The sequence below is a fragment of the Triticum aestivum genome, chromosome 2B (assembly GCF_018294505.1).
Source record: "Triticum aestivum cultivar Chinese Spring chromosome 2B, IWGSC CS RefSeq v2.1, whole genome shotgun sequence".
NCBI classification, from domain to species: domain Eukaryota; kingdom Viridiplantae; phylum Streptophyta; class Magnoliopsida; order Poales; family Poaceae; genus Triticum; species Triticum aestivum.
This window is the reverse complement of record NC_057798.1, coordinates 761,087,044-761,114,141: the sequence shown is the minus strand read 5'-3', so window position 1 is coordinate 761,114,141 and position 27,098 is coordinate 761,087,044. Positions and strand designations below refer to the sequence as shown.

Below are 27,098 nucleotides of genomic sequence, written 5' to 3'. Positions count from 1 at the left end.
AAAACCAGACCTCGAGTTTCCCCGAGGGGGCCCCGCAGTCTACTCGGTTCGGACCAACACTTAGACAAGCATTGGCCCGGGGGGGGGGGCTAAAATAAAGATGACCCTCGGGTTAATTACTCCCAAGGGAAATGTAGGTGGTGGTGAGGCAAATGGTAAAACCAAGGTTGGGCCTTGCTGGAGGAGTTTTATTCAAAGCGAACTGTCGAGGGGGTCCCATAAATCACCCAACCGCGTTAGGGACGCAAAATCCGGGAACATAACACCAGTATGACGGAAACTAGGGCGGCAAGAGTGGAACAAAACACCAGGCATAAGGCCGAGCCTTCCACCCTTTACCAAGTATATAGATGCATTAATAATATAAGAGATATTGTGATATCCCAATCATAATCCTGTCCACCATGGGGCAATCTTCAACTTCACCTGCAACTAACAACGCTATAAGAGGGGCTGAGCGAAGCGGTAACATAGCCAAGCAATGGTTTGCTAGGAAGGGTGAAAAGGTTAGAGGCTGACATGACAATTTGGGAGGCTTGAGGAGCAAATGATAGGTAACGCAGCAAAGCGATAGAACGAAGCAACTAGCATAGCAATGATAGTAGTGAGATCCAAGGTGACGGTCATCTTGCCTAAAATCCCGCTAGGAAGAAGAACGAGTCCATGAAGAATATGAAGCCACGAAGACGAACCAAGCGTAGACGAACGAATGCTCACGATCGCAACGAAACGGGAACTATCGAGAAGAAGCACACAAATAGTAAACACAGCACACATAGACAAGACATGATGCGCAACAAGCATGATGCATGACAAGGCTACATGGAGCTACTCATGGCAAAAGATGATGCATACAAGACCAACACATCAAAGCAAGTTTAAATGAGGCCGGAAACAACATAGAACAATTCCGGTAAGTCCTCATATGCAAGTTTCAAAGTTGGTCCAGATATGAACAAACATTAAGTTGAAGTTGTTAAACAGCAAGTTAAAGAGCACCAAGATGATCTACACGAGATTCTTGTCAAGTTACATATAAAGTTCATTTAGTTCGGAGCTACGGCCTAGAAGATATGAGCAAAACAAGTTAAGCATGGCATTGATGCAAAATGCATACAAACATCAAGCAAACACCTCAAAACAAGGATGCAACATGATAATATGAAACTTAAAGCAAAATCAAGCAAATTTCATATAGAGCACACTCAAAACGGAGCAACGGTGCAACACATACACTCTATACAAGTTTAAAGGACAAGCTGTCCAAAATAGCAACTAGGCATCTAGCAAGCATCAAAACAATATGCTATAGCACCTCAATATAAGAACAAAAGGCATGGACTTGATGTACAGGTAAAGCATGACAAAATATGAACACTGAGCTATCTCCAGAAAACACTATAACATGCTCAAAAGGACATGGCAAGATTGCAAATAATATCAGTTTCGGACTTATCAGAAAATAACATCAGGTTGCAATGTTTAGAGCTATCAAACAACATGTTACGGAAACTTATCATGGCAAACAAAGGCATGGAATGAATCTACTAATTGCATAGAACAGAAGTCCTTTACTGACCATGAGCCAAAGGGCACATAAAATATGATGGCACCCATGTAAACATAGCAAGTGATATGACAGATTCATACATGGCAGGAACAACAATAAGTAGGCATGTTGGTGAGCTTGTACCACTCACCACAGAGCATTAAATGGCATGGAAAGGTAACCAACAGTAAGAATACATGTTTGTGAAGCTAAGCATGGCAAGGGAAAGTTCATAGGGTGCACGGATCACTAACAACAATCATGGCAACATTGAACTTAATGTTAACAGGCTGACAACAACATTATTTAGCAATTTGAGAGCGAGATTACAACAAGCTACAGCAGGCTATAAGTGCAAACAGGGGCATGGATGGATAGATCATGACATGTATAACAAATCATCCTTAGTGAACATCTCCAGATTATACATAGAATGACTTGTAGCAGCAGGTTTACATAGCATCATGACATAGCAGATTCAGACTAGCAAAACAGCAACAGCAAGTACCCTACTTCACGAGCTCGATGCACTCACTACAAGACTCCCAAAAATACATGGATGGCACCACTGTGAATATGGCATGACATAGTTCAAAACACATGTAGAGCTCATGCTCATAGGATGCAAACACAAAATGCAATGAAAAAGACAAATCATCAAGTTCTGTTAACAGACAGTAGTTAACATCATATAGCACTCTTGCAACAATGATTAGGGCATCTAGATGAACTCAAACAAGCATGGCACAATGGAACAAACTGAAGAGCATCCCATGGTGAACATTTTGATATATCGTGTATGCAAAACTGAACAATATGCTAGGAGATATGATGCGATGAACATGGCATGATAAAGTTGTAGATTCGGGGACTTAGTGAAAAATTACCCACGCGAAAAGGGGATCCAGATCGGGGGAGCTCCATTCCTCGTACAGGACGACTCCGGTGGAAGTCAACGGCGATGGTGGGCGGGCGTGGGGCTTCGGTGGGCACAGGGAAGGCCGGGAATGGGTCGATCCGAGCATGGGGCCTCCGGATCCGGTGGCGGAAGTCCGGTTGGCCGGCGACGAGCAGAGGCATGGCGGCGGTCTTCGGGCGCCATGGCCATCAGGGAGCTCCTACAGGGAGCACGGGGAGTGACTAGGTAAGAGGGGGAGCAGAGGAGGGAAGGAGAAGGAGGTGGGACGGGGCGGCGCTGGCCTGGGTGGTCGCTGGCGGCCGGCGGCGGCTTGCTCCGGCGAGCGGAGGAGGCCCTGGATTGGGATCCACCTGATCCAGGTGAGCGAAGCAGCGGGGAGACGGCGGCGGGCTCGCGGGCGCTCGGTTTGGGCCTCGATCTGGGCTCGGCGGGCTGCGCCCGGGCTTGGCGGGCCTGCGGGGAAGTGGGGGAGCTGGGAAGGCGAGGTGGCGCTCGGGGATTGGGTGCAGGTGGCGGCGGGAGCGACGTGGCAGCACGCGATTCGTCGGGAGCGACGGGCGGACACATCCGACGCGGGATGGACATGTTCGGTGGTGAGAGGTGGAAGAAGACTAGGGTTCATCCGCGATTTTCGGGTGGAGGCACAAATATATAGGTAGAGGGAGCTAGGAGAGTCCAAATGGAGAGCGGTTTTCAGCCACACGATCGTGATCGAACGACCGAGAGCATGGAGTGGGTTAGGATGGGTTATTCGGCTGCTTTGGAGGGGTGTCGGGCTGCACACAAAAGAGGCCTTTACGGTTCCCCGGTTAACCGTTGGAGTATCAAACGGACTCCAAATGGAACGGAACTTGACAGGCGGTCTACCGGTGGTGTACGAAGGCCACTTGGCAAGCCTCGGTCCATTCCGAGAATGTTTAACACCCGCACACGAAAAGAGGCAAAAGGTGGCGCCGGGGGACATAGGAGTGTCGGATTGCAAAATGGACAACGGGGAAAATGCTCGGATGCATGAGACGAACACGTATGCAAAATGAAATGCACATGATGACATGGAAAAGTGCGACACGCAAGCAAATGACATGGCATTGAAGGCGAATAACTGGCGGACACCTAGCGCATCGAATCCGGGGCGTTACAGCCTGGGGCCCTTGTGGGGGGGCGCACCAGCCCACCTGGGGCTGGTCCCCTCCCACACTTGGCCGATGCAGCCCTTTGGGGCCGGTGGCCCCACTTGGTGGACCCCCATGACCCTCCCGGTGGTCCCGGTACATTACCGATAGCACCTGAAACTTTTCCGGTGACCAAAACAGGACTTCCCATATATAAATCTTTACCTCCGGACCATTCCGGAACTCCTCGTGACGTCCGAGATCTCATACGGGACTCCAAACAACATTCGGTAACCACATATATCTATTCCCTATAACCCTAGCATCATCGAACCTTAAGTGTGTAGACCCTACGGGTTCGGGAACCATGCAGACATGACCAAGACGTTATCCGGTCAATAACCAACAGCGGGATCTGGATACCCATGTGGGCTCCCACATGTTCCACGATGATCTCATCGGATGAACCACGATGTCAAGGACTCAATCAATCCCGTATACAATTCCCTTTGTCTAGCGGTATTGTACTTGCCCAAGATTCGATCGTCGGTATGCCGATACCTTGTTCAATCTCGTTACCAACGAGTCTCTTTACTTGTTCCGTAACACATCGTCCCGTGATCAACCCCTTGGTCACATTGTGCACATTATGATGATGTCCTACTGAGTGGGCCCAGAGATACCTCTCCGTTACACGGAGTGACAAATCCCAGTCTCGATTTGTGCCAACCCAACAGACACTTTCGTCAATACCCGTAGTGCACCTTTATAGCCACCCAGTTACGTTGTGACGTTTGGTACACCCAAAGCATTCCTACGGTATCCGGGAGTTGCACAATCTCATGGTCTAAGGAAATGATACTTGCCATTAGAAAAGCTCTAGCATACGAACTACACGATCTTTGTGCTAGGCTTAGGATTGGGTCTTGTCCATCACATCATTCTCCTAATATGTGATCCCATTATCAACGACATCCAATGTCCATGGTCAGGAAACCGTAACCATCTATTGATCAATGAGCTAGTCAACTAGAGGCTTACTAGGGACATGGTGTTGTCTATGTACCCACACATGTATCTGAGTTTCCTATCAATACAATTATAGCATGGATAATAAACAATTATCATGAACAAGGAAATATAATAATAATAACTAATTTATTATTGCCTCTAGGGCATATTTCCAACAGTCTCCCACTTGCACTAGAGTCAATAATCTAGTTCACATCGCCATGTGATTAACATTGATAGGTCACATCGCCATGTGACCAACATCCAAAGAGTTTACTAGTGTCACTAAACTAGTTCACATCACCATGTGATTAAGACTCAATGAGTTTCGGGGTTTGATCATGTTTTGCTTTTGAGAGAGGTTTTAGTCAACGGGTCTGCAACATTCAGATCCGTATGTATTTCACAATTCTCTATGTCGTATTGTAAATGCTGCTTCCATGCTCCACTTGGAGCTATTCCAAATGGTTGCTCCACTATACGTATCCGGTTTGCTACTCAGAGTCATTCGGATAGGTGTTAAAGCTTGCATCGACGTAACCCTTTACGCCGAACTCTTTATCACCTCCATAATCGAGAAACATGTTCTTTATTTACTCCAAGGACAATTTTAACCGCTGTCCAATGATCCCCATTCCTGGATCATTCTTGTACCCCTTGACTGAGTCATGGCAAGGCACACTTCCGGTACGGTACACATCATAGCATACTATAGAGCCTACGTCTGAAGCATCGGGGACAGCCTTCGTCCTTTGTCTCTCTTCTGCCGTGGTCGAGCTTTAACTCTTAACTTCATACCTTACAACTCAGGCAAGAACTCCTTCTTGACTGATCCATCTTGAACACCTTCAAGATCATGTCAAGGTATGCGCTTATTTGAAAGTACCATTTAGCGGTCTTTGATCTATCCTCATAGATCTTGATGCTCAATGTTCAAGCAGCTTAATCCAGGTTTTATATTGAAAAACACCTTTCAAACAACCCTATATGCCTTCCAGAAATTCTACATCATTTCTGATCAACAATATGTCAACAACATATACTCATCAGAAATTCAATAGTGCTCCCACTCACTTCTTTGGAAATACAAGTTTCTCATAAACTTTGTATAACCCAAAATCTTTGATCATCTCATCAAAGCGTATATTCCAACTCCGAGATGCTTACTCCAGTCCTTAGAAGGATTGCTGGAGCTTTGCATACTTGTTAGCGTCTTTCAGGATTGTCAAAACCTTCTGGTTGTATCACATACAATCTTTCCTCAAGAAAATTGTTGAGGAAACAATGTTTTGACATCCTATCTGCAAGATTTCATAAATACTGCAGTAACTGCTAATCCAATTCCAACAAACTCTTAGCATCGCTACGAGTGAGAAAGCCCCACCGTAGTCAACTCCTTGAACTTGTCGGAAATCATCTTAACGACAAGTCGAGCTTTCTTAATGGTGATACTTACCATCATTGTCTACCTTCCTTTTAAAATCCATCTATACTCAACAGCCTTATGACCATTGAGTAGTTCTTCCATGGATCCTCTCTCGAATTTTATGGCTTCGAGCCATTCGTCGGATTCCGGGCCCACCATTGCTTCTCCATAGCTCGTAGGTTCATTGTTGTCTAGCAACATGACCTCTAAGACAGGATTACGTACCACTATGGAGTAATACGTATCTTTGTCGACCTACGAGTTTTGGTAGTGACTTGATCCGAAGTTTCATGACCACTATCATAAGCTTCTACTTCAATTGGTGTAGGTGCCACAGGAACAACTTCATGTGCCCTGCTATACACCAGTTGAAGTGATGGTTCAATAACCTCATCAAGTCTCCACCATCCTCCCACTCAATTTCCGAGACAAACTTTTTCTCGAGAAAGGACCCGATTCAAGAAACAATCCCTATTGCTTTCGGATCTGAAATAGGAGGTATACCCAACTGTTTTTGGGTGTCCTATGAAGATGCATTTTATCCGCTTCGGGTTCGAGCTTATCAACCTGAAACTTTTTCAGATAAGCGTTGCAGCCCCAAACTTTTAAGAAACGACAACTTAGGTTTCTTCAAACTATAGTTCAAATGGTGTTGTCTCAACAGAATTACGTGGTGCCCTATTAAAGTGAGTGCGATTGTCTCTAATGCCTAACCCATGAACGATAGTGGTAATTCGATAAGAGACATCATGGTACGCACCATATCCAATAGGGTGCAACTATGATGTTCGGACACACCATCACACTATGGTGTTCCAGGCGGTATTAGTTGTGAAACAATTTCCACAATGTCTTGATTGCGTGCCAAAGCTCGTAACTCATATACTCATCTCTATGATCATATCATAGACATTTTATCCTCTTGTCACAATGATCTTCAACTTCACTCTGAAATTACTTGAACCTTTGAATAATTCAGACTTGTGTTTCATCAAGTAAATATACTCAGTATCTACTCAAATCATCTGTGAAGTAAGAACATAACGATATCCACTGCGTGCCTCAGCACTCATTGGACTGCACACATCAAAATGTATTACTTCCAACAAGTTGCTTTCTTGTTCCATTTTACTGAAACCGAGGCTTTCAGTCATCTTGCCCATGTGGTATGATTTGCATGTCTCAAGTGATTCAAAATCAAGTGAGTCCAAACGATCCATCCGCATGTAGTTTCTCCATGCGTACATACCAATAGACATGGTTCGCATGTCTCAAACTTTTCAAAAAGGAGTGAGTCCAAAGATCCATCAACATGGAGCTTCTTCATACGTTTTATACCAATATGACTTACATGGCAGTGCCACAAGTAGGTGGTACTATCATTACTATCTTATATCTTTTGGCATGAACATGTGTATCACTACGATCGAGATTTAATAAACCATTCATTTTAGGTGCAAGACCATTGAAGGTATTATTCAAATAACCAGAGCAGCCATTATTCTCCTTAAATGAATAACTGTATTGCGATAGACATAATCCAATCATGTCTATGCTCAACGCAAACACCAAATAACAATTATTTAGGTTTAACACCAATCTCTATGGTAGAGGGAGCGTGCGGTGCTTGATCATATCAACCTTGGAAACACTTCCAACACAAATCGTCAGCTCACCTTTAGCTAGTCTCTGTTTATTCCGTAGCTTTTATTTTGAGTTACTAACACTTAGCAACCGAACCGGTATCTAATACCCTGGTGCTACTAGGAGTACTAGTAAAGTACACATCAACATAATGTATATCCAATATACTTCCGTCGACCTTGCCTGCCTTCTTATCTACCAAGTATCTAGGGTGGTTCTGCTTTAGTTTCCGTTCCTCTCATTACAGAAGCACTTAGTGTCGGGTTTGGGTTCAACCTTGGGTTTTCACTAGAGCAGCAATTGTTTTGCCGTTTCATGAAGTATCCCTTCTTGCCCTTGCCCTTCTCGAAACTAGTGGTTTTACTAACCATCAATAATTGATGCTCCTACTTGACTTCTACTTTTGCGGTGTCAAACATCGCGAATACTTCAAGGATCATCATATCTATCCCTGATATGTTATAGTTCATCACGAAGCTCTAGTAGCTTGGTGGCAATGACTTTGGAGAAACATCACTATCTCATCTGGAAGATCAACTCCCACTCGATTCAAGTGATTGTTGTACTCAGACGATCTGAGCACATGCTCAACGATTGAGTTTTTCTCCCTTAGTCATGCAGGCTAAGAAAATGTCGGAGGTCTTTTACCTCTTGACGTGGGCACGAGCCTGAAATCCCAATTTCAGCCCTCGAAACATCTCATATGTTCCGCGACGTTTCTAAATCGTCTTTGGTGCCTCAACTCTAAACCATTTAACTGAACTATCACGTAGTTGTCAAAACGTGTATGTCAAATGTTCGCAACATCCACAGACGATGTTCGAGGTTCAGCACGCCGAGCGGTGCATTAAGGACATAAGCCTTCTATGAAGCAACGAGGACAATCCTCAGTTTACGGACCCAGTCCGCATAATTGCTACTGTCAACTTTCAACTATATTTTCTCTAGGAACATATCTAAAACAGTAGAACTAAAGCGCGAGCTATGACATAATATGCAAAGGGCTTTTGACTATGTTCAGGATAATTAAGTTCACCTTATGAACTCCCACTCAGATAGACATCACTCTAGTCATCTAAGTGATTACATGATCCGAGTCAACTAGGTCGTGTCCGATCATCACGTGAGACGGACTAGTCATCATCGGTGAACATCTTCATGTTGATCGTATCTACTATACGACTCATGCTCGACCTTTCGGTCTCTTGTGTTCCGAGGCCATGCCTGTACATGCTAGGCTCGTCAAGTCAACCTAAGTGTTTCGCGTGTGTAAATCTGGCTTACACCCGTTGTATGTGAATGTTAGAATCTATCACACCCGATCATCACGTGGTGCTTCGAAACGTCGAACTTTCGCAACGGTGCACAGTTAGGGGGAACACTTTCTTGAAATTTTAATGAGGGATCATCTTATTTACTACCGTCGTTCTAAGCAAATAAGATGCATAAACATGATAAACATCACATGCAATCAAATAGTGACATGATATGGCCAATATCATTTTTGCTCCTTTTGATCTCCATCTTCGGGGCTCCATGATTATCATCGTCACCGGCATGACACCATGATCTCCATCATCATGATCTCCATCATCGTGTCTCCATGAAGTTGTCTCGCCAACTATTACTTCTACTACTATGGCTAACGATTTAGCAATAAAGTAAAGTAATTACATGGCGTTGTTCAGTGACATGCAGGTCATACAATAAATAAAGACAACTCCTATGGCTCCTGCCGGTTGTCATACTCATCGACATGCAAGTCGTGATTCCTATTACAAGAACATGATCAATCTCATACATCACATATCATTCATCACATAATTCTTGGCCATATCACATCACATAGCATACCCTGCAAAAACAAGTTGGACGTTCTCTAATTGTTGTTTGCACATTTTACGTGGCTGATATGGGTTTCTAGCAAGAACGTTTCTTACCTACGCAAAACCACAACGTGATATGTCAATTGCCATTTACCCTTCATAAGGACCCTTTTCATCGAATCCGATCCGACTAAAGTGGGAGAGACTGGCAACCGCTAGCCACCTTATGCAACAATTGCATGTCAGTCGGTGGAACCTATCTCACGTAAGTGTACGTGTAAGATCGGTCCAGGCCGCTTCATCCCACAATACCATCGAAACAAGATTGGACTAGTAACGATAAGCATATTGAACAAAATCAACGCCCACAACTACTTTGTGTTCTACTCGTGCATGGAATCTATGCAATAGACCTAGCTCTGATACCACTGTCGGGGAACGTAGCAGAAATTCAAAATTTTCCTATGAGTCACCAAGATCTATCTATGGAGAGACTAGCAACGAGAGAGAAGAGAGTGCATCTACATACCCTTGTACTCCCTCCGTTCCTCAATATAAGGTGTATTATTTTTCAAAAAGTCAAACTTCTCTAAGTTTGACCAAGTTCATAGACAAAAATACCAATATCTAGAATACCAAATCATTATCACTAGATTCATCGCGAACTATATTTTTACATTTTATATATTTATTATTATAAATCTTTATATATTTTGTTGTAAAGTTGGTCAAACATAGACAAGAGTTGACATTTTGAAAAACTAATACACCTTATATTTAGGAACGGAGGGAGTAGATCGCTAAGCGGAAGCGTTCAAGAGAACGGGGTTGAAGGAGTCGTACTCGTCGTGATCCAAATCATCGGAGATCCTAGTGCCGAACGGACGGCACCTCCGCGTTCAACACATGTGCAGCCCGGTGACGTCTCCCATGCCTTGATCCAGCAAGGAGAGAGGGAGAGGTTGGGGAAGACTCCGTCCAGCAGCAGCACAACGGCATGGTGGTGATGGAGGAGCGTGGCAATCCTGCAGGGCTTCACCAAGCACCACGGGAGAGGAGGAGAAAGAGAGGTAGGGCTGCGCCATGGAGAGGTGGAAACTCTTGCGTATGGCAGCCCCAAAACCTCAAGTATATATAGGGAAGAGGGAGGGGGCTGCGCCCCCTCTAGGGTTCCCACCCCAAGGGGTGCGGCAGCCCCTAGATCCCATCTAGGGTGCGGCCAAGGGGGGGAGAGGGGGAAACTTGCCCCCCAAGAAAGGTGGGGCGCCCCCTTCCCAAACCCTAGGCGCCTTGGGCCCTTGTGGGGGGGGGGGGGCGCACCAGCCCACCTGGGGCTGGTCCCCTCCCACACTTGGCCCATGCAGCCCTTTGGGGCCGGTGGCCCCACTTGGTGGACCCCCGGGACCCTCCCGGTGGTCCCGGTACATTATCGATAGCACCTGAAACTTTTCCAGTGACCAAAACAGGACTTCCCATATATAAATCTTTACCTCCGGACCATTTCCGGAACTCCTCGTGACGTCCGAGATCTCATCCGGGACTCCGAACAACATTCGGTAACCACGTATATCTATTCCCTATAACCCTAGCATCATCGAAACTTAAGTGTGTAGACCCTACAGGTTCGGGAACCATGCAGACATGACCGAGACGTTCTCCGGTCAATAACCAACAGCGGGATCTGGATACCCATGTTGGCTCCCACATGTTCAACGATGATCTCATCGGATGAACCACGATGTCAATGACTCAATCAATCCTGTATACAATTCCCCTTGTCTAGCGGTATTGTACTTGCCCGAGATTCGATCGTCGGTATGCCAATACCTTGTTCAATCTCGTTACCAACAAGTCTCTTTACTTGTTCCGTAACACATCATCCCGTGATCAACCCCTTGGTCACATTGTGCACATTATGATGATGTCCTACCGAGTGGGCCCAGAGATACCTCTCCGTTACACGGAGTGACAAATCCCAGTCTCGATTTGTGCCAACCTAACAGACACTTTCGTTAATACCCGTAGTGCACCTTTATAGCCACCCAGTTACGTTGTGACGTTTGGTACACCCAAAGCATTCCGGTATCCGGGAGTTGCACAATCTCATGGTCTAAGGAAATGATACTTGACATTAGAAAAGCTCTAGCATACGAACTACACGATCTTTGTGCTAGGCTTAGGATTGGGTCTTGTCCATCACATCATTCTCCTAATGATGTGATCCCGTTATCAACGACATCCAATGTCCATGGTCAGGAAACCGTAACCATCTATTGATCAACGAGCTAGTCAACTAGAGGCTTACTAGGGACATGGTGTTGTTTATGTACCCACACATGTATCTGAGTTTCCTATCAATACAATTATAGCATGGATAATAAACGATTATCATGAACAAGGAAATATAATAATAATAACTAATTTATTATTGCCTCTAGGGCATATTTCCAACAAATTGGACATCCCATATATAAATCTTTACCTCCGGACCATTACAGAACTCCTCATGACGTCCGGATCTCATCTAGGACTCCGAACAACATTCGGTAACTGCACACTAATTCCCATAACAACTCTAGTGTCACCGAACCTTAAGTGTGTAGACCCTACAGGTTCGAGAATCATGCAGACATGACCGAGATAGCTCTCTGGCCAATAACCAACCGCGGGATCTGGATACCCATGTTGGCTCCCACATGTTCCACGATGATCTTATCGGATGAACCGTGATGTCGGGGATTCAATCAATCCCGTATACAATTCCCTTTGTCAATCGGTACATTACTTGCCCGAGATTCGATCGTCGGTATCCCAATACCTCGTTAAATCTCGTTACCAGCAAGTCACTTTACTCATTCCATAATGCATGATCCTGCGATAACTACTTAGTCACATTGAGCTCATTATGATGATGCATTACTGAGTGGGCCCAGAGATACCTCTCCGTCATACGGAGTGACAAATCCCAGTCTCGATTCGTGCCAACCCAACAGACACTTTCGGAGATACCTGTAGTGTACCTTTATAGCCACCCAGTTACGTTGTGACGTTTGGTACACCCAAAGCATTCCTACGGTATCCGGGAGTTGCACAATCTCATGGTCTAAGGTAATGATACTTGACATTAGAAAAGCTTTCAGCAAACGAACTACACGATCTTGTGCTATGCTTAGAATTGGGTCTTGTCCATCACATCATTCTCCTAATGATGTGATCCCGTTATCAATGACATCCAATGTCCATGGTCAGGAAACCATGACCATCTGTTGATCAACGAGCTAGTCAACTAGATGCTCACTAGGGACATGTTGTGGTCTATGTATTCACACATGTATTACGGTTTCCAGTTAATACAATTATAGCATGAACAATAAACAATTATCATGAACAAGGAAATACAACAATAACCATTTTAGGGCATATTTCCAACAGTCTCCCACTTGCACTAAAGTCAATAATCTAGTTCACATCATTATGTGATTGTAATGAATCCAACACCCATGGGGTTTGATCGTATCTTGCTTGTGAGAGAGGTTATTAGTCAACAGGTCTGAACCTTTCAGATCTGTGTGTGCCTTACAAATCTCTATGTCATCTTGTAGATGCAGCTACCACGCGCTATTTGGAGCTATTCCAAATAACTATTCTACTATATGAATCCGGTTTACTACTCATAGTCATCCAGATTAGTATCAAAGTTTGCATCGACGTAACCCTTTACGGCGAACTCTTTTACCACCTCCATAATCGAGAAAATTCCTTAGTCCACTAGTTACTAAGGATAACTTGGACCGCTGTCCCGTGATCCATTTCTGGATCACTCTTGTACCCCTTGACTGACTCATGGCAAGGCACACTTCAGCATAACATAATGTAGCGCCTACGTCTAAAGCATAGGGTACGACCTTTGTCCTTTCTCTCTCTTCTGCCGTGGTCAGGTCTTGAGTCTTACTCAATGCTCACACCTTATAACACAGCCAAGAACTCCTTCGCCAGTCTATTTTGAACTCCTTCAAAATCTTGTCACGGTGCGTATTCATTTGAAAGTACTATCAAGCGATTTTGATCTATCCTTATAGATCTTGATGCTCAATGTTCAAGTAGCTTAATCCAGGTTTTCCATTGAAAAACACTTTTCAAATAACCCTACATGCTTTCCAGAAATTCTACATCATTTCTGATCAACAATATGTCAACAACATATACTCATCAGAAATTCTATAGTGCTCCCACTCACTTGTTTGGAAATACAAGTTTCTCATAAACTTTGTATAAACCCAAAATCTTTGATCATCTCATCAAAGCGTATATTCCAACTCCGAGATGCTTACTCCAGCCCTTAGAAGGATTGCTGGAGCTTTGCATACTTGTTAGCATCTTTTAGGATTGACAAAACCTTCTGGTTGTATCACATAAAACCTTTCCTCAAGAAAATCATTGAGGAAAAAATGTTTTGACATCCTATATGCAAGATTTCATAAATAATGCAAGATTTCAACAGACTCTTAGCATCGCTACGAGTGAGAAAGTTTCATCGTAGTCAACTCCTTGAACTTGTCGGAAAACATCTTAGCGACAAGTCGAGCTTTCTTAATGGTGACACTTACCATCGTTGTCCGTCTTCCCTTTTAAAATCCATCTGTACCCAACAGCCTTACGACCATCAAGTAGTTCTTCCAAAGTCTACACTTTGTTTTATACGTGGATCCTCTCTCAGATTTTATGGCCTCGAGCCATTTGTTGGAATCCGGGCCCACCATCGCTTCTCCACATCTCGTAGGTTCATTGTTGTCTAGCAACATGACCTCCAAGACAGGATTACTGTACCACTCCGAAGCAGTACACGTCCTTGTCGACCTACAGAGTTTCGTAGTGACTTGATCCGAAGTTTCATGATCGCTATCATCATCTTCCACTTCAACTGGTGTAGGCACCACAGGAACAACTTCTTGTGCCCTGCTACAGATTGGTTGAAGTGATGGTTCAGTAACCTCATCAAGTCTCCACCATCCTCCCACTCAATTCTTTCAAGAGAAACTTTTTCCTCGAGAAAGGACCCATTTCTAGAAACAATCACTTTTGCTTCCGGATCTGAAATAGGAGGTATACCCAACTGTTTTGCGTGTCCTATGAATATGCATTCATCCGCTTTGGGTTTGAGCTTATCAGGCTAAAACTTTTCCACATAAACGTCGCAGCCCCAAACTTTTAAGAAATTACAGCTTAGGTTTCCCTAAACCATAGTTCGTATGTTGTCATCTCAACGGAATTACGTGGTGCCCTATTTGAAGTGAATACGGTTGTCTCTAATGCCTAACCCATAAATGATAGTGGTACTTTGATAAAAGACATCATGGTATGCACCATATCCAATAGGGTGCAGCTATGATGTTCGGACACACCATCACACTATGGTGTTCCAGGCGGTATTAGTTGTGAAACAATTTCCACAATGTCTTAATTGTATACCAAACTCATAACTCAGATACTCATCTCTATGATCATATCATAGACATTTTATCCTCTTGTCATGACGATCTTCAACTTCACTCTGAAATTACTTGAACCTTTCAATAATTCAGACTTGTGTTTCATCTAGTAAATATACTCAGCATCTACTCAAATCATCTGTGAAGTAAGAACATAACGATATCCACTGCGTGCCTCGGCACTCATTGGACTGCACACATCAAAATGTATTACTTCCAACAAGTTGCTTTCTTGTTCCATCTTACTGAAAACGAGGCTTTTCAGTCATCTTGCCCATGTGGTATGATTTGCATGTCTCAAGTGATTCAAAATCAAGTGATTCCAAATGATCCATCTGCATGGAGTTTCTTCATGCGTACATACCAATAGATATGGTTCGCATGTCTCAAACTTTAAAAAAAATGAGTGAGTCCAAAAGATCCATCAACATGGAGCTTTTTCATGCGTTTTATACCACTATGACTCAAATGGCAGTGCCACAAGTAGGTGGTACTACCATTACTATATTATTATCTTTTGGCATGAACATGTGTATCACTATGATCAAGATTCAATAAACCATTCATTTTAGGTGCAAGACCATTGAAGGTACTATTCAAATAAACAGATAAACCATTATTCTCCTTAAATGAACAACCGTATTGCGATAAACATAATCCAATCATGTCTATGCTCAATGCAAACACCAAATAATAATTATTTATGTTTAACACCAATCCTGATGGTAGACGGAGCGTGCGATGTTTGATAACATCAACCTTGGAAATACTTCCAACACATATCGTCACCTCGCCCTCAGCTAGTCTCCGTTTATTTTGTAGCCTTTTATTTTGAGTTACTAACACTCAGCAACTGAACCGGTATCTATTACCCTGGTGCTACTAGGAGTACTAGTAAAGTACACATTAATATAATGTATATCCAATATACTTCTGTTGACCTTACCAGCCTTCTCATCTACCGAGTATCTAGGGTAGTTCTGCTTCACTGACCGTTCCCCTCATTACAGAAGCACTTATTCTCGGGTTTGGGTTCAAACTTTGGGTTTCTTCACTAGAGCAGCAACTGGTTTGCCGTTTCATGAAGTATCCCTTCTTGCCCTTGCCCTTCTCGAAACAAGTGGTTTCACTAACCATCAACAATTGATGCTCCTTCTTGATTTCTACTTTCGCAGTGTCAAACATCACGAATAGATCAAGGATCATCATATCTATCCCTGATATGTTATAGTTCATCACGAAGCTCTAGTAGCTTGGTGGCAGTGACTTTGGAGAACCATCACTATCTCTTAAGGAATATTAACTCCCACTCGATTCAGGTGATTGTAGTACTTAGACAATCTGAGCACATGCTCAACGATTGAGCTTTTCTCCCTTAGTTTGCAGGCTTAAGAAACTCGTCAGAGGTCTCATACCTCTTGACGTGGGCACGAGCCTGAAATCCCAATTTTAGCCCTTTGAACATCTCATATGTTCCGCGACGTTTCAAAATCGTCTTCGGCACCTCAATTCTAAACCGTTTAACATTACTGAACTATCACGTAGTCATCAAAACGTGTATGTCAGATGTTCGCAACATCCACAGACGACGTTGGAGGTTTAGCACACCGAGCGGTGTATTAAGGACATAAGCCTTCTGCGTAGCAACGAGGACAATCCTCAGTTTACGGACCTAGTCCGCATAATTGCTACTATCAACTTTCAACTAAATTTTCTCTAGGAACATATCTAAAATAGTAGAACTAAAGCGCAAGTTACGACATAATTTGCAAAGACCTTTTGACTATGTTCATGATAATTAAGTTCATCTAATTTAATGAACTCCCACTCAGATGGACATCCCTCTAGTCATCTAAGTGATACATGATCCGAGTCAAGTAGGCCGTGTCCGATCATCACGTGAGACGGACTAGTCATCATCAGTGAACATCTTCATGCTGATCGTATCTACTATACGACTCATGTTCGATCTTTCGGTCTCTTGTGTTCCGAGTCCATGTCTGTACATGCTAGGCTCGTCAAGTCAACCTAAGTGTTTTGCATGTGTAAATCTGGCTTACACCCGCTGTATGCGAACGTTAGAATCTATCACATCCGATCATCACGTGGTGCTTCGAAACAAGAACTTTCGCAATGGTGCACAGTTAGCGGGAACACTTTCTTGAAATTTTAGTGAGGGATCATCTTATTTATGCTACCGTCGTTCTAAGCAAATAAGATGTAAACATGACAAACATCACATGCAAATCATAAAGTGACATGATATGGACAATATCATCTTGCGCCTTTGATTTCCATCTTTGAGGCACAGCATGATCACCTTCGTCACCGGCATGACACCATGATCTCCATCATCATGATCTCCATCATCGTGTCTTCATGAAGTTGTCTTGCCAACTATTACTTCTACTACTATGGCTAATGGTTTGCAATAAAGTAAAGTAATTACATGGTGTTTTCAATGACACGCAGGTCATACAACAAATTAAGACAACTCCTATGGCTCCTGCGGTTGTCATACTCATCGACATGCAAGTCGTGATTCCTATTACAAGAACATGATCAATCTCATACATCACATATCATTCATCACATTCTTTTGGCCATATCACATCACATAGCATACCCTGCAAAAACAAGTTAGACGTCCTCTAATTGTTGTTGCATGTTTTACATGGCTGCTATGTGTTTCTAGCAAGAACGTTTCTTACCTACGCAAGAGCCACAACGGTGATATGCCAATTGCTATTTACCCTTCATAAGGACCCTTTTCATCGAATCCGATCCGACTAAAGTGGGAGAGACTGGCACCCGCTAGCCACCTTTATGCAACAAGTGCTTGTCCGTCGGTGGAACCTGTCTCACGTAAGCGTATGTGTAAGGTCGGTCCGGGTCGCTTCATCCCACAATGTCGCCGAATCAAGATAAGACTAGTAACGGTAAGCAAATTGAACAAATCATCGCCCACAACTACTTTGTGTTCTACTCGTGCATATAATCTACGCATAGACCTAACTCATGATGCCACTGTTGCGGAACATAGAAATAATTCAAAATTTTCTACGCATCACCAAGATCAATCTATGGAGATTCTAGCAACAAGAGAGGGAGAGGATGAGCATATTCATACCTTTGAAGATCGCTAAGCGGAAGCGTCACTAGAATGCGGATAAGGGAGTCGTACTCGCGGCGAATCAAATCGCGGAAGATCCGATCTAACGCCGAATGGACGCCGCCTCCGCGTCCAACACACGTACAACCCGGGGACGTCTCATCCTTCTTGATTCAGCAAGGGGAGAGGATAAGTTGAGCGAGAGCTCCGGCAGCATGACGGCGTGGTGGTGGAGCTTGCAGTTCTCCGGCAGGGCTTCGTCAAGCACTACTGAGGAGGAGGTGGAGTTGGAGAGGGGGAGGGCTGCGTTAGGGGCAAGGGGTGAATCTCCCACATGTCTCCGGCCAATAACCAACAGCGGGATCTAGATACCCATGTTGGCTCCCACATGTTCCACGATGATCTCATCGGATGAACCACAATGTCGAGGATTCAAGCAATCCCGTATACAATTCCCTTTGTCAATCAGTACTTTAGTTGCCCGAGATTCGATCGTCGGTATCCCAATACCTCGTTCAATCTCATTACCGGCAAGTCACTTTACTCGTTCAGTAATGCATGATCCCGTGACTAACTACTTAGTCACATTGAGCTCATTATGATGATGCATTACCGAGTGGGCCCAGAGATACCTCTCCGTCATACGGAGTGACAAATCCCAGTCTTGATTCGTGCCAACCCAACAGACGCTTTTAGAGATACTTGTAGTGCACCTTTATAGCCACCCAGTTACGTTGTGACGTTTGGTACACCCAAAGCATTCCTACGGTATCCGGGAGTTGCACAATCTCATGGTCTAAGAAAATGATACTTGACATTAGAAAAGCTTTTAGCAAATGAACTACACGATCTTGTGCTATGCTTACGATTGGGTCTTGTCCATCACATCATTCTCCTAATGATGTAATCCCATTATCAATGATATCCAATGTCCATGGTCAGGAAACCATGACCATCTGTTGATCAACAAGCTAGTCAACTAGAGGCTCACTAGGGACATGTTGTGGTCTATGTATTCACACATGTATTACGGTTTCCAGTTAATACAATTATAGCATGAACAATAGACAATTATCATGAACAAGGAAATACAATAATAACCATTTTATTATTGCCTCTAGGGCATATTTCCAACAATTTCAGATACACCTCAAAGTTGCCGTTATGGTCATCCTATTATGGGTAATGTTTGACGAACCCCAAAAAACATCCATTATGAAGGTACTTGATACTATCATGGTCTAAGGAATTATGCATACATTAACATTTGTGTGATTATACTAATAACTCGTGCTGATGTGATCTCATAGTATATCAATTTACCGGGTCTGTTCAACACAACTATTGTTACACCATTTGTTCCCATTGTTGTCGGGATCCTCGTTACTTTAACTTTCCCATCATCAGGAAAATAGGGCCATCATGCAACACATGAGCTAGTCTTAGAGGTGAGACTAGGAATCTAGCTACTTGCCATTTATTATTCCACACATGCACACGAGTTTCTGTCAAATCTCGTTTATATTTCATACTCGAGAACCACTACAACTATAGCAAAAAAATGAACATTAATTACAAACGTGAAAATAATTAATAACATTTACTATTGGCTCTAGGGCATATTTCCAACAGCACCTACAAGCTCCCTTGCTATGAGACCATCGTATCTAGGTGGATAATGAAGAAGTACATGGAGGAGCATGCAGCTGCATCGGATTGGTGTGGCCTGATGAGTGGTCCAACACATCATCATGACAACCTCACCCTCCTCCGCGTCGTGTAGAAGAGGGTAAGAAATGGAGTATCACTTCTTTAGGGCTTTCTTTTATACGCATGAGGAAAAGTAGCTGAATCTGGAGATTTCAGGGCCGTGGTGGGTCAAGCCAAGAGCCAAGTTGAGGGTTGAGGGATACATGAAGAAGTAAAAGGCGGTGCATGGGGCCGCGACTGATCTACTTGAGGAGCACATCGACCCTGAGGTTGCTATGTCGGCAGGAGAAGGGCTAAAGAATGGCAGTATGGGTTGGCAATGGTTTAGTCCCTATAGATGGCATTCGAAGTCTCTCCAAGCTATGTGCTAGTTCAAGCCTAGTATAGAGCGTCGTTTGTAGCCATCAATGGCAATGCTTAACTCAATGCAGCTATGTTGTTCTTCATTGATCTTGCACATGATTAACTCAATGCTTAACTCAATGCTTAACGAATGAAGCTAGAGCGTCGTTCGTAGCCAGCAATGGCAGTGCTTAACTCAATGCAGCTATGTCGTTCTTCATTGATCTTGCACATGATTACATGCTTGCATTGCAACGGGGATGACCCTGCGAGGACATAATGTAGGCCCAAATGGATGAAGAAGCGGGAGTATTGGAGGAGCCCGAGAGATAGGCGGAGAAGGCCCAGAGAAAGACGAAGGAAGGTCGCTGAGGGAGTCCTGGATTAGGGGGTGTCCGGATTGCCGGACTATGACCTTTGGCCGGACTCCCGGACTATGAAGATACTAGATTGAAGACTTCGTCCCGTGTGCGGATGGGACTTTCCTTGGCGTGGAAGGCAAGCTTGGCAATACGGATATGTAGATCTCCTCCCATTGTAACTGACTCTGTGTAACCCTAACCCTCTCCGGTGTCTATATAAACCAGAGGGTTTTAGTCCGTAGGACGAACAACGATCATACCATAGGCTAGCTTCTAGGGTTTAGCCTCGCTGATCTCGTGGTAGATCAACTCTTGTACTACCCATACCATCAATATTAATCAAGCAGGAGTAGGGTTTTACCTCCATCGAGAGGGCCCGGACCTGGGTAAAAACATCGTGTCCCTTGTCTCCTGTTACCATCCGCCTAGACACACAGTTCGGGACCCCCTACCCGAGATCCGCCGGTTTTGACACCGACAGTCGCTCCAAATCCAGCAGCTGTAGGAGATACTGGCACTACAACATGTAGTCTACGATGGAAGGTGTACACTCCTTTTCGTGGCAAGTTCTTTACCATAGTAGCCTATGATTCCATCCATCAATCATCTTAGAACATGTAACCATACATGCTCAACAAAGGTATGTTGAGTATAGGGGCTATGCAAGGCGGAGATCTACAAGATCATTCCTCCTCTTCCTAACTTCCACTTTGTGAGTTCTCTTCCGATACTTTTCAATCACCATTTTCATCGTTACCTGATACATCTTACCGTCTCATGTTTACATCTCAATCCGAGTGCTGGATCGAACAATATTCAAGGAGGTGCATCTAGCCCTTCACAAGGAAGCTAGTGACACCTACAACTCATGCCCCTTCGATCTCCAAGCAACAATGACTCCAGGCCAGGCTAGTTCTTGATATGTTTGCTTGCATTTGATTGCAATGAAAAGTCACCTCTTTCGATGAGATAAGCAACCACCATTGATGTCATCACCGCTTTATCATAAATTATATGATTTTGTGTCCATAGACACAACTTCCACACCACTAATATATTCTCACAAATGCCATAAGCAACACATTCTAACTTAAGTGTGCACATCTTTTGATAAAGAGCTTGAAACTTACCCCTAGTAGCTCGTTTGACATTTGAACTTGCAAACTTATGCATGTGCTTCTGAACTTGTAGGTTTCATCGCGGACGCTGTCGACGATGAAGCTCATTGCATTTCTTGACGTGTCTATGCTACTTGTTGGTTTTAAACTTGTTCTTGGAGTGTCTATGTTGCTTGTATTCTTATTATGCTATGGACCTATATGAGGTTGTCATGCTATATGCATGCTTGTTGGAGAGTGTTGTATATATGTGACTTGTTGCTTCTATGGACCTATGAGGTTGTCATGCTATATGTGCTTGCTGAGTAATATGTGTTGGACTATATGATTATATATCGGTAATCCACTTCCGAGCCTAGGCTCAGCTGCACCCTGACGAGAACAATCAAAATAAATACTAGAAACATTCAATTTTGTGTGTGTGTGGTAGATAATTTGATGCATGAGGCTGGGTTCTTTTAGAGGCGAGGAGTATGTTCATTATGGTTTGTACCTCCTTGACGCTACATTATGAATTAAATGAAGCATTATATTCATCATAAACAAAAGGTAGGAGATAGGAGAATATGTATTTCAATAAAGCTCTGAAAGAATCACCATTTGCTTTCCAACCACATAAGGTTCAAATTGAACAGCCAATCTTTTCGTACACAGGTAAATACACCTCACACTCCACATTATGACCACACTTTGCTTATAATAAACCTGTAAAAGCTCGGTTGTGTTACTACTAGTAAGTATGCAACGGCGTGCGCGACACAGACTAACAGGAGATCGAATGCATCTACCAACACATAGTACAAACCACGCACGGTAGAATATATATGGTACAAACTCGGCAGTAGAAGCTGTATGTAGTAGGTTGTTTTCCATGCATGGGGAAGATAAATGGAGAAGGAGCGATGATCATGCGGTTGCCCCGGCGGTGATGGGGACGCTGTGGAGGACGACGGTCTCCACCGTGAGGCCGGGGCCGAAGCCGAAGAGGACGCCCCAGTCCATTCCCTCGCCGGTCGTGGCGTGGCCATCCTCGGCAGAGCGCTTGCGCATCTCATCCATGATGAAGAGGACACAGGCGCTGGACATGTTGCCGTACTCGGAGAGGACATGCCTGGTGGCGCGCATCCGCTCCTTGTTGAGGTTTACCTTGGCCTCGACCATGTCAAGGATCGCCGGGCCGCCTGGGTGCGCTATCCAGAAGACGGAGTTCCAGTCGTCGATGCCCAGTGGCTTGAAGGCCTCCTCTAGCGCACGCTCGATGTTCTTGGAGATGAGCCCGGGCACGTCCTTGAGCAGGTGGAAGGTGAGCCCGACCTCCCGGAGGTGGCCGTCGATGGCGCCCTCGGAGTCCGGCAGGATCGTCTGGCTCGCGGACACGAGCTGGAACAGGGGACGCTCCACGGACACGTCGGGGTCGGCGCCGACGATCACCGCGGCCGCGCCATCGCCAAAGAGCGCCTGGCCGACCAGCGAGTCGAGGTGGGACTCGTGCGGGCCGCGGAAGGTGACCGCGGTGATCTCGGAGCAGACGACGAGCACGCGCGCGCCGCGGTTGTTCTCGGCGAGGTCCTTGGCGAGGCGGAGCACGGTGCCGCCGGCGAAGCAGCCCTGCTGGTACATCATGAGGCGCTTGACGGAGGGGCGCAAGCCGAGCATCTTGGTGAGCTGGTAGTCGGCGCCGGGCATGTCGACGCCGGAGGTGGTGCAGAAGACGAGGTGGGTGATCTTGGACCGCGGCTGGCCCCACTCCTTGATGGCCTTCTGCGCGGCCGCCTTGCCGAGCTTGGGGACCTCCACGACGACGATGTCCTGGCGCGCGTCCAGGGAGGGCGCCATGTAGGCGCACATGTTGGGGTTCTCCTGAAGGATCTCCTCCGTTAGGTGCATGTATCTCTTCCTGATCTGCGACTTGTCACCTGCAAATCAAGGCCGGCAGGCAGAGTTAGCTCGCGTGTCCAACCGAGAAAAGGCAAAGTAGACGGGAGACAAGTATTCATGGGTTAATTAGGTATGCAACCGATGTCTATATTTGGGTTTTCTCCCTTTAATGTAGGAGGTTTAATTAGTATTTGAAGAAATTCATGTAGGAGATTAGCTGTGAAGTCAACTCATGGATTCGCTCATGTTTCTATACTTGCTAGTACCTTCTTTGTCGAGTGGCCCACTAGTTCTAGGTACAGTGTGCACTCAAAAGAAAAGTTCTAGGTACAGTGTCAAGTCATAGTCGCGTCCGGTAGCGACATTCTGGATTAATTGCTTGTCTTTAGAAATTGTTTACTACGTAGTAAATTATTGGCGGTTCATGCAAACATGTCTATTCTTTGTAAAACTGATATTTTTTCAAGAAATCAACGCAATACTAGTATTAGATATTTTGCAAATCATTGTCAATTCACGATCTTGTATTAGCAGAATGTAATCCTGTCACTATCGAATAATAAAACTCCCTTTACCCTGCCAAAAAAACCATTCTTGTTTTTTTCTTCTCAAAATTAGTTTTGTTATCTATAAAAAGATTTAAATGCTTCAATTGAAAAAAAATACGAAATATGGAAACATATTTTTTTTTGCGGGGAAAAAATATGGGAACATATTGTTCGACCAACCGGTAATTAAAGGTACATCTAAGGATGGTTTTTTTTACGGGATCTAAGGATGATTTAGATGTGCCATTAACGAGGAAATTAGTCCACATATAAACACGTTCTGTAATCAACTGTCCGTAGGTTTAGGAATTAATTCTTGGTCGAACCGATCCAGTGTAACACTGTTGAGTGTTGACCTTTAAACATGCATGCTACTGATATGTAGGCGAGACACTCGAGTGTACTACCCACGTGCAGGGTTATCAAAAAACAATTACGTGCAGGAGTATACATATTTACCTACCTTTGCAGCTAAAACAGAACAACAGTTAAATGGACAACAGGTTCGGCGTGTGCGGCCGTTACCCAGTTTCCATGGCCATGCTTATTGTGTCAGTTTCACGTATATATGTATATGCTACTCCGATCCATGTCTAGTACACATCTTGGCTTATTGCTAGTGATCGTTTGCCTCCTAGTACTTATTTTATAACTATCAACAAAAGTTTACGGGGATTAATATAAGGAGTAAAATATTGACATCCATGCAGACACATGTATAGTACTCCCTCTGTAAATTAATATAAGAGCATTTAGAACACTAAAGTAGTGATCTAAATGCTCTTATATTAGTTTACAGAGGGAGTAGTATATAGTAGCGCCGTTAGGGGAAACAAGCCGTGCATGCACGCCCGAACGCACAGATGGTGAACATAGACTTACACATCCTCTTGAACTTCTCCTTGAGGTCGGCCATGTGGTCGCTCTTGGTGATCTTGAAGTAGTAGTCGGGGTAGTCGGCCTGGTACACGCAGTTCGCCGGCGTCGCCGTGCCGATGGCGAGCACGGTGGCCGGCCCCTCCGCCCGCTGCGCCTTCCTCACCTCCTCCACGGTCATGGTGGCCGCCATCGATGGGATCTACGTACGTACCAGCGGCCGACGAGCTAGTAGTTGTCGCACCAGTGGCCGGCTGTGTGAAGTCTAAGTTTGCGGGGCGCAGAGGGAAGCAGCTAGCTAGCAGGTGGTAGACAAATGACAGGCGCCGCTTGTACTGGTGGCGTGGTGTGGTGTGGTGCCATGAGAGTATGGGCGACGGGATATATAGGCGGGAAGGGTGGGTAAGTAAGCGAAAGCTGGCCGTTGGGAGAAGGGGGTTAGGTCCATCGGACGGGAGGATGGATGGCCACGAATGCGGGGATAGGGAGATGAGGGCCGAGCGACACGTCTACCTACCATTGCTACCAACCAATCCGCCCCAAGTGGGGGTTAGTTGGGTTGCTTGGCCTTGGGCCTTCCCAGTTGCACGTGCTCGTCTGTGTAGGTTTGGGAATTGCCCAGCCCATTGTACAATCCACCTAATCTCTACATCTAATCACGGTTTTTAAAGAAACTAAAACTACAGAATCTATGCAAGATTGTAACAATGAAGATATAGGATTGGTACGGAGAAACACATGCAATATGGAGCCCCATCGCTATCTTCTCTCACACCACCCAAGCAGTCGGAGTTATGATGATGCCAAGCCTGGAACAAAATCCTTCTAAGCTTGCCGACGCTAGCCCTTTCGTCATGATATCTGTAAGCTGTCCCGGAGTAGGCACGTGAACGAAACTGTCCAAGAGAGAGACATTTTCGCGTACGAAATGAATGTCTAGCTCAATGTGTACGTCGATGATGAACAGGGTTAACGGAGAGGTACACGGTAGATACATTGTCGCAGAAGACAACAATTACCTTGTTGATGGAGCAATGGAGTCTGACAAGTAATTGCCGGAGTCAAGAATATTCAACCACTGTATTAGCCATAGAGTGGTACTCTGCTTGTAGCAACCCGGCCCCTGGTAAGAAAACATACTCTTCGCGCTTCTGTGCTAGTCGAGCTAGATCAATTGCCAGCACACACATTACATGATCAAATATTAAGGTAACCACATGTCATGAGTATTACATCGTAGATCAAGTCTTTATTACATTACATATCTTCTTATTAGCTCAAGGCTAGCTCACAATAAAATACAACAAAATACAATATTATCTTGTGGTGTCCATCCACTCACAGGTACAAGTGGAATATAGACATCATAAGCCTAATTCACAATCCTTGCTCATTATGCATAAGTCCTGCAACATGCTACGTTGCAACCAGAGGGTTCAATACATTGAATGTACTCGCAAGCTTCACCAATAAGTATAACAAACTAATCATGCTTTTAGGGCAAGTGTAGGTTGGTTTTCTTTGCAGAAAGCAATATAGATTTTATCCATCTTTGTAGTAGGTGGACCTACTCCAATATACTAGACATACCACATCACATAGTAGCCCAGGCCTGTTGGCTCCAACCTAGTGGAGGGGCCCCACCATCAGTTGCTTCCTACTAGAGGCCTATACCCATGTTCAACCCAACAAGTTTTACTTAAGAGAAATGGTGATGAGATCTTCCAGACAACTCCTGGCCAAGTTACTCAAAATTGTCCATAACTGAGGACGCGTCTAATCATAATCAGTTTTTACACTCTCAAGATGTTTGTGTACTTTACCCACAAGACCCAGTTTAACCTTCCTGCAACTAAACTCAAGTGTAAAATAGACAGGTAGACCAAGACTCCTTTCTGTTGGAAATATGCCCTAGAGAAAAAATTATTTGTATTATTTATTTCCACATTTGTAATTAATAGTTTATATTCTATGCTATAACTGTTGTGATTCTTGACTATGTGATTGGAGGAAAACTCATATGCACGTGTAGAAAGATAAACAGTAAAACCTGATTCCTAGGCTTGCCTCTAGGACTAGCTCATGTATTGTGTAATGGTCATGTTGTCCTGGTCATGGATATTTTCTTAAGCGTAACGAGGATACCAAACATCATCGAGAGTATGATGTTAGTAGA

At 44.4% G+C, this 27,098-nt stretch overlaps 1 protein-coding gene across 1 annotated transcript; it reads right to left on the bottom strand.

Moving 5' to 3' along the window:
* Window positions 1-22,205: 22,205 nt before the first annotated feature.
* Window positions 22,206-25,296, bottom strand: LOC123047221 (chalcone synthase 2). The gene is made up of 2 exons (XM_044470721.1): window positions 24,929-25,296; window positions 22,206-23,536 (listed from the first exon to the last, which is right to left on the bottom strand). Exons 1-2 carry the CDS (start codon window positions 25,113-25,115, stop codon window positions 22,527-22,529), a joined length of 1,197 nt encoding a protein of 398 aa, XP_044326656.1. The 5' UTR covers window positions 25,116-25,296; the 3' UTR covers window positions 22,206-22,526.
* Between the last annotated feature and the right edge of the window lie 1,802 nt (window positions 25,297-27,098).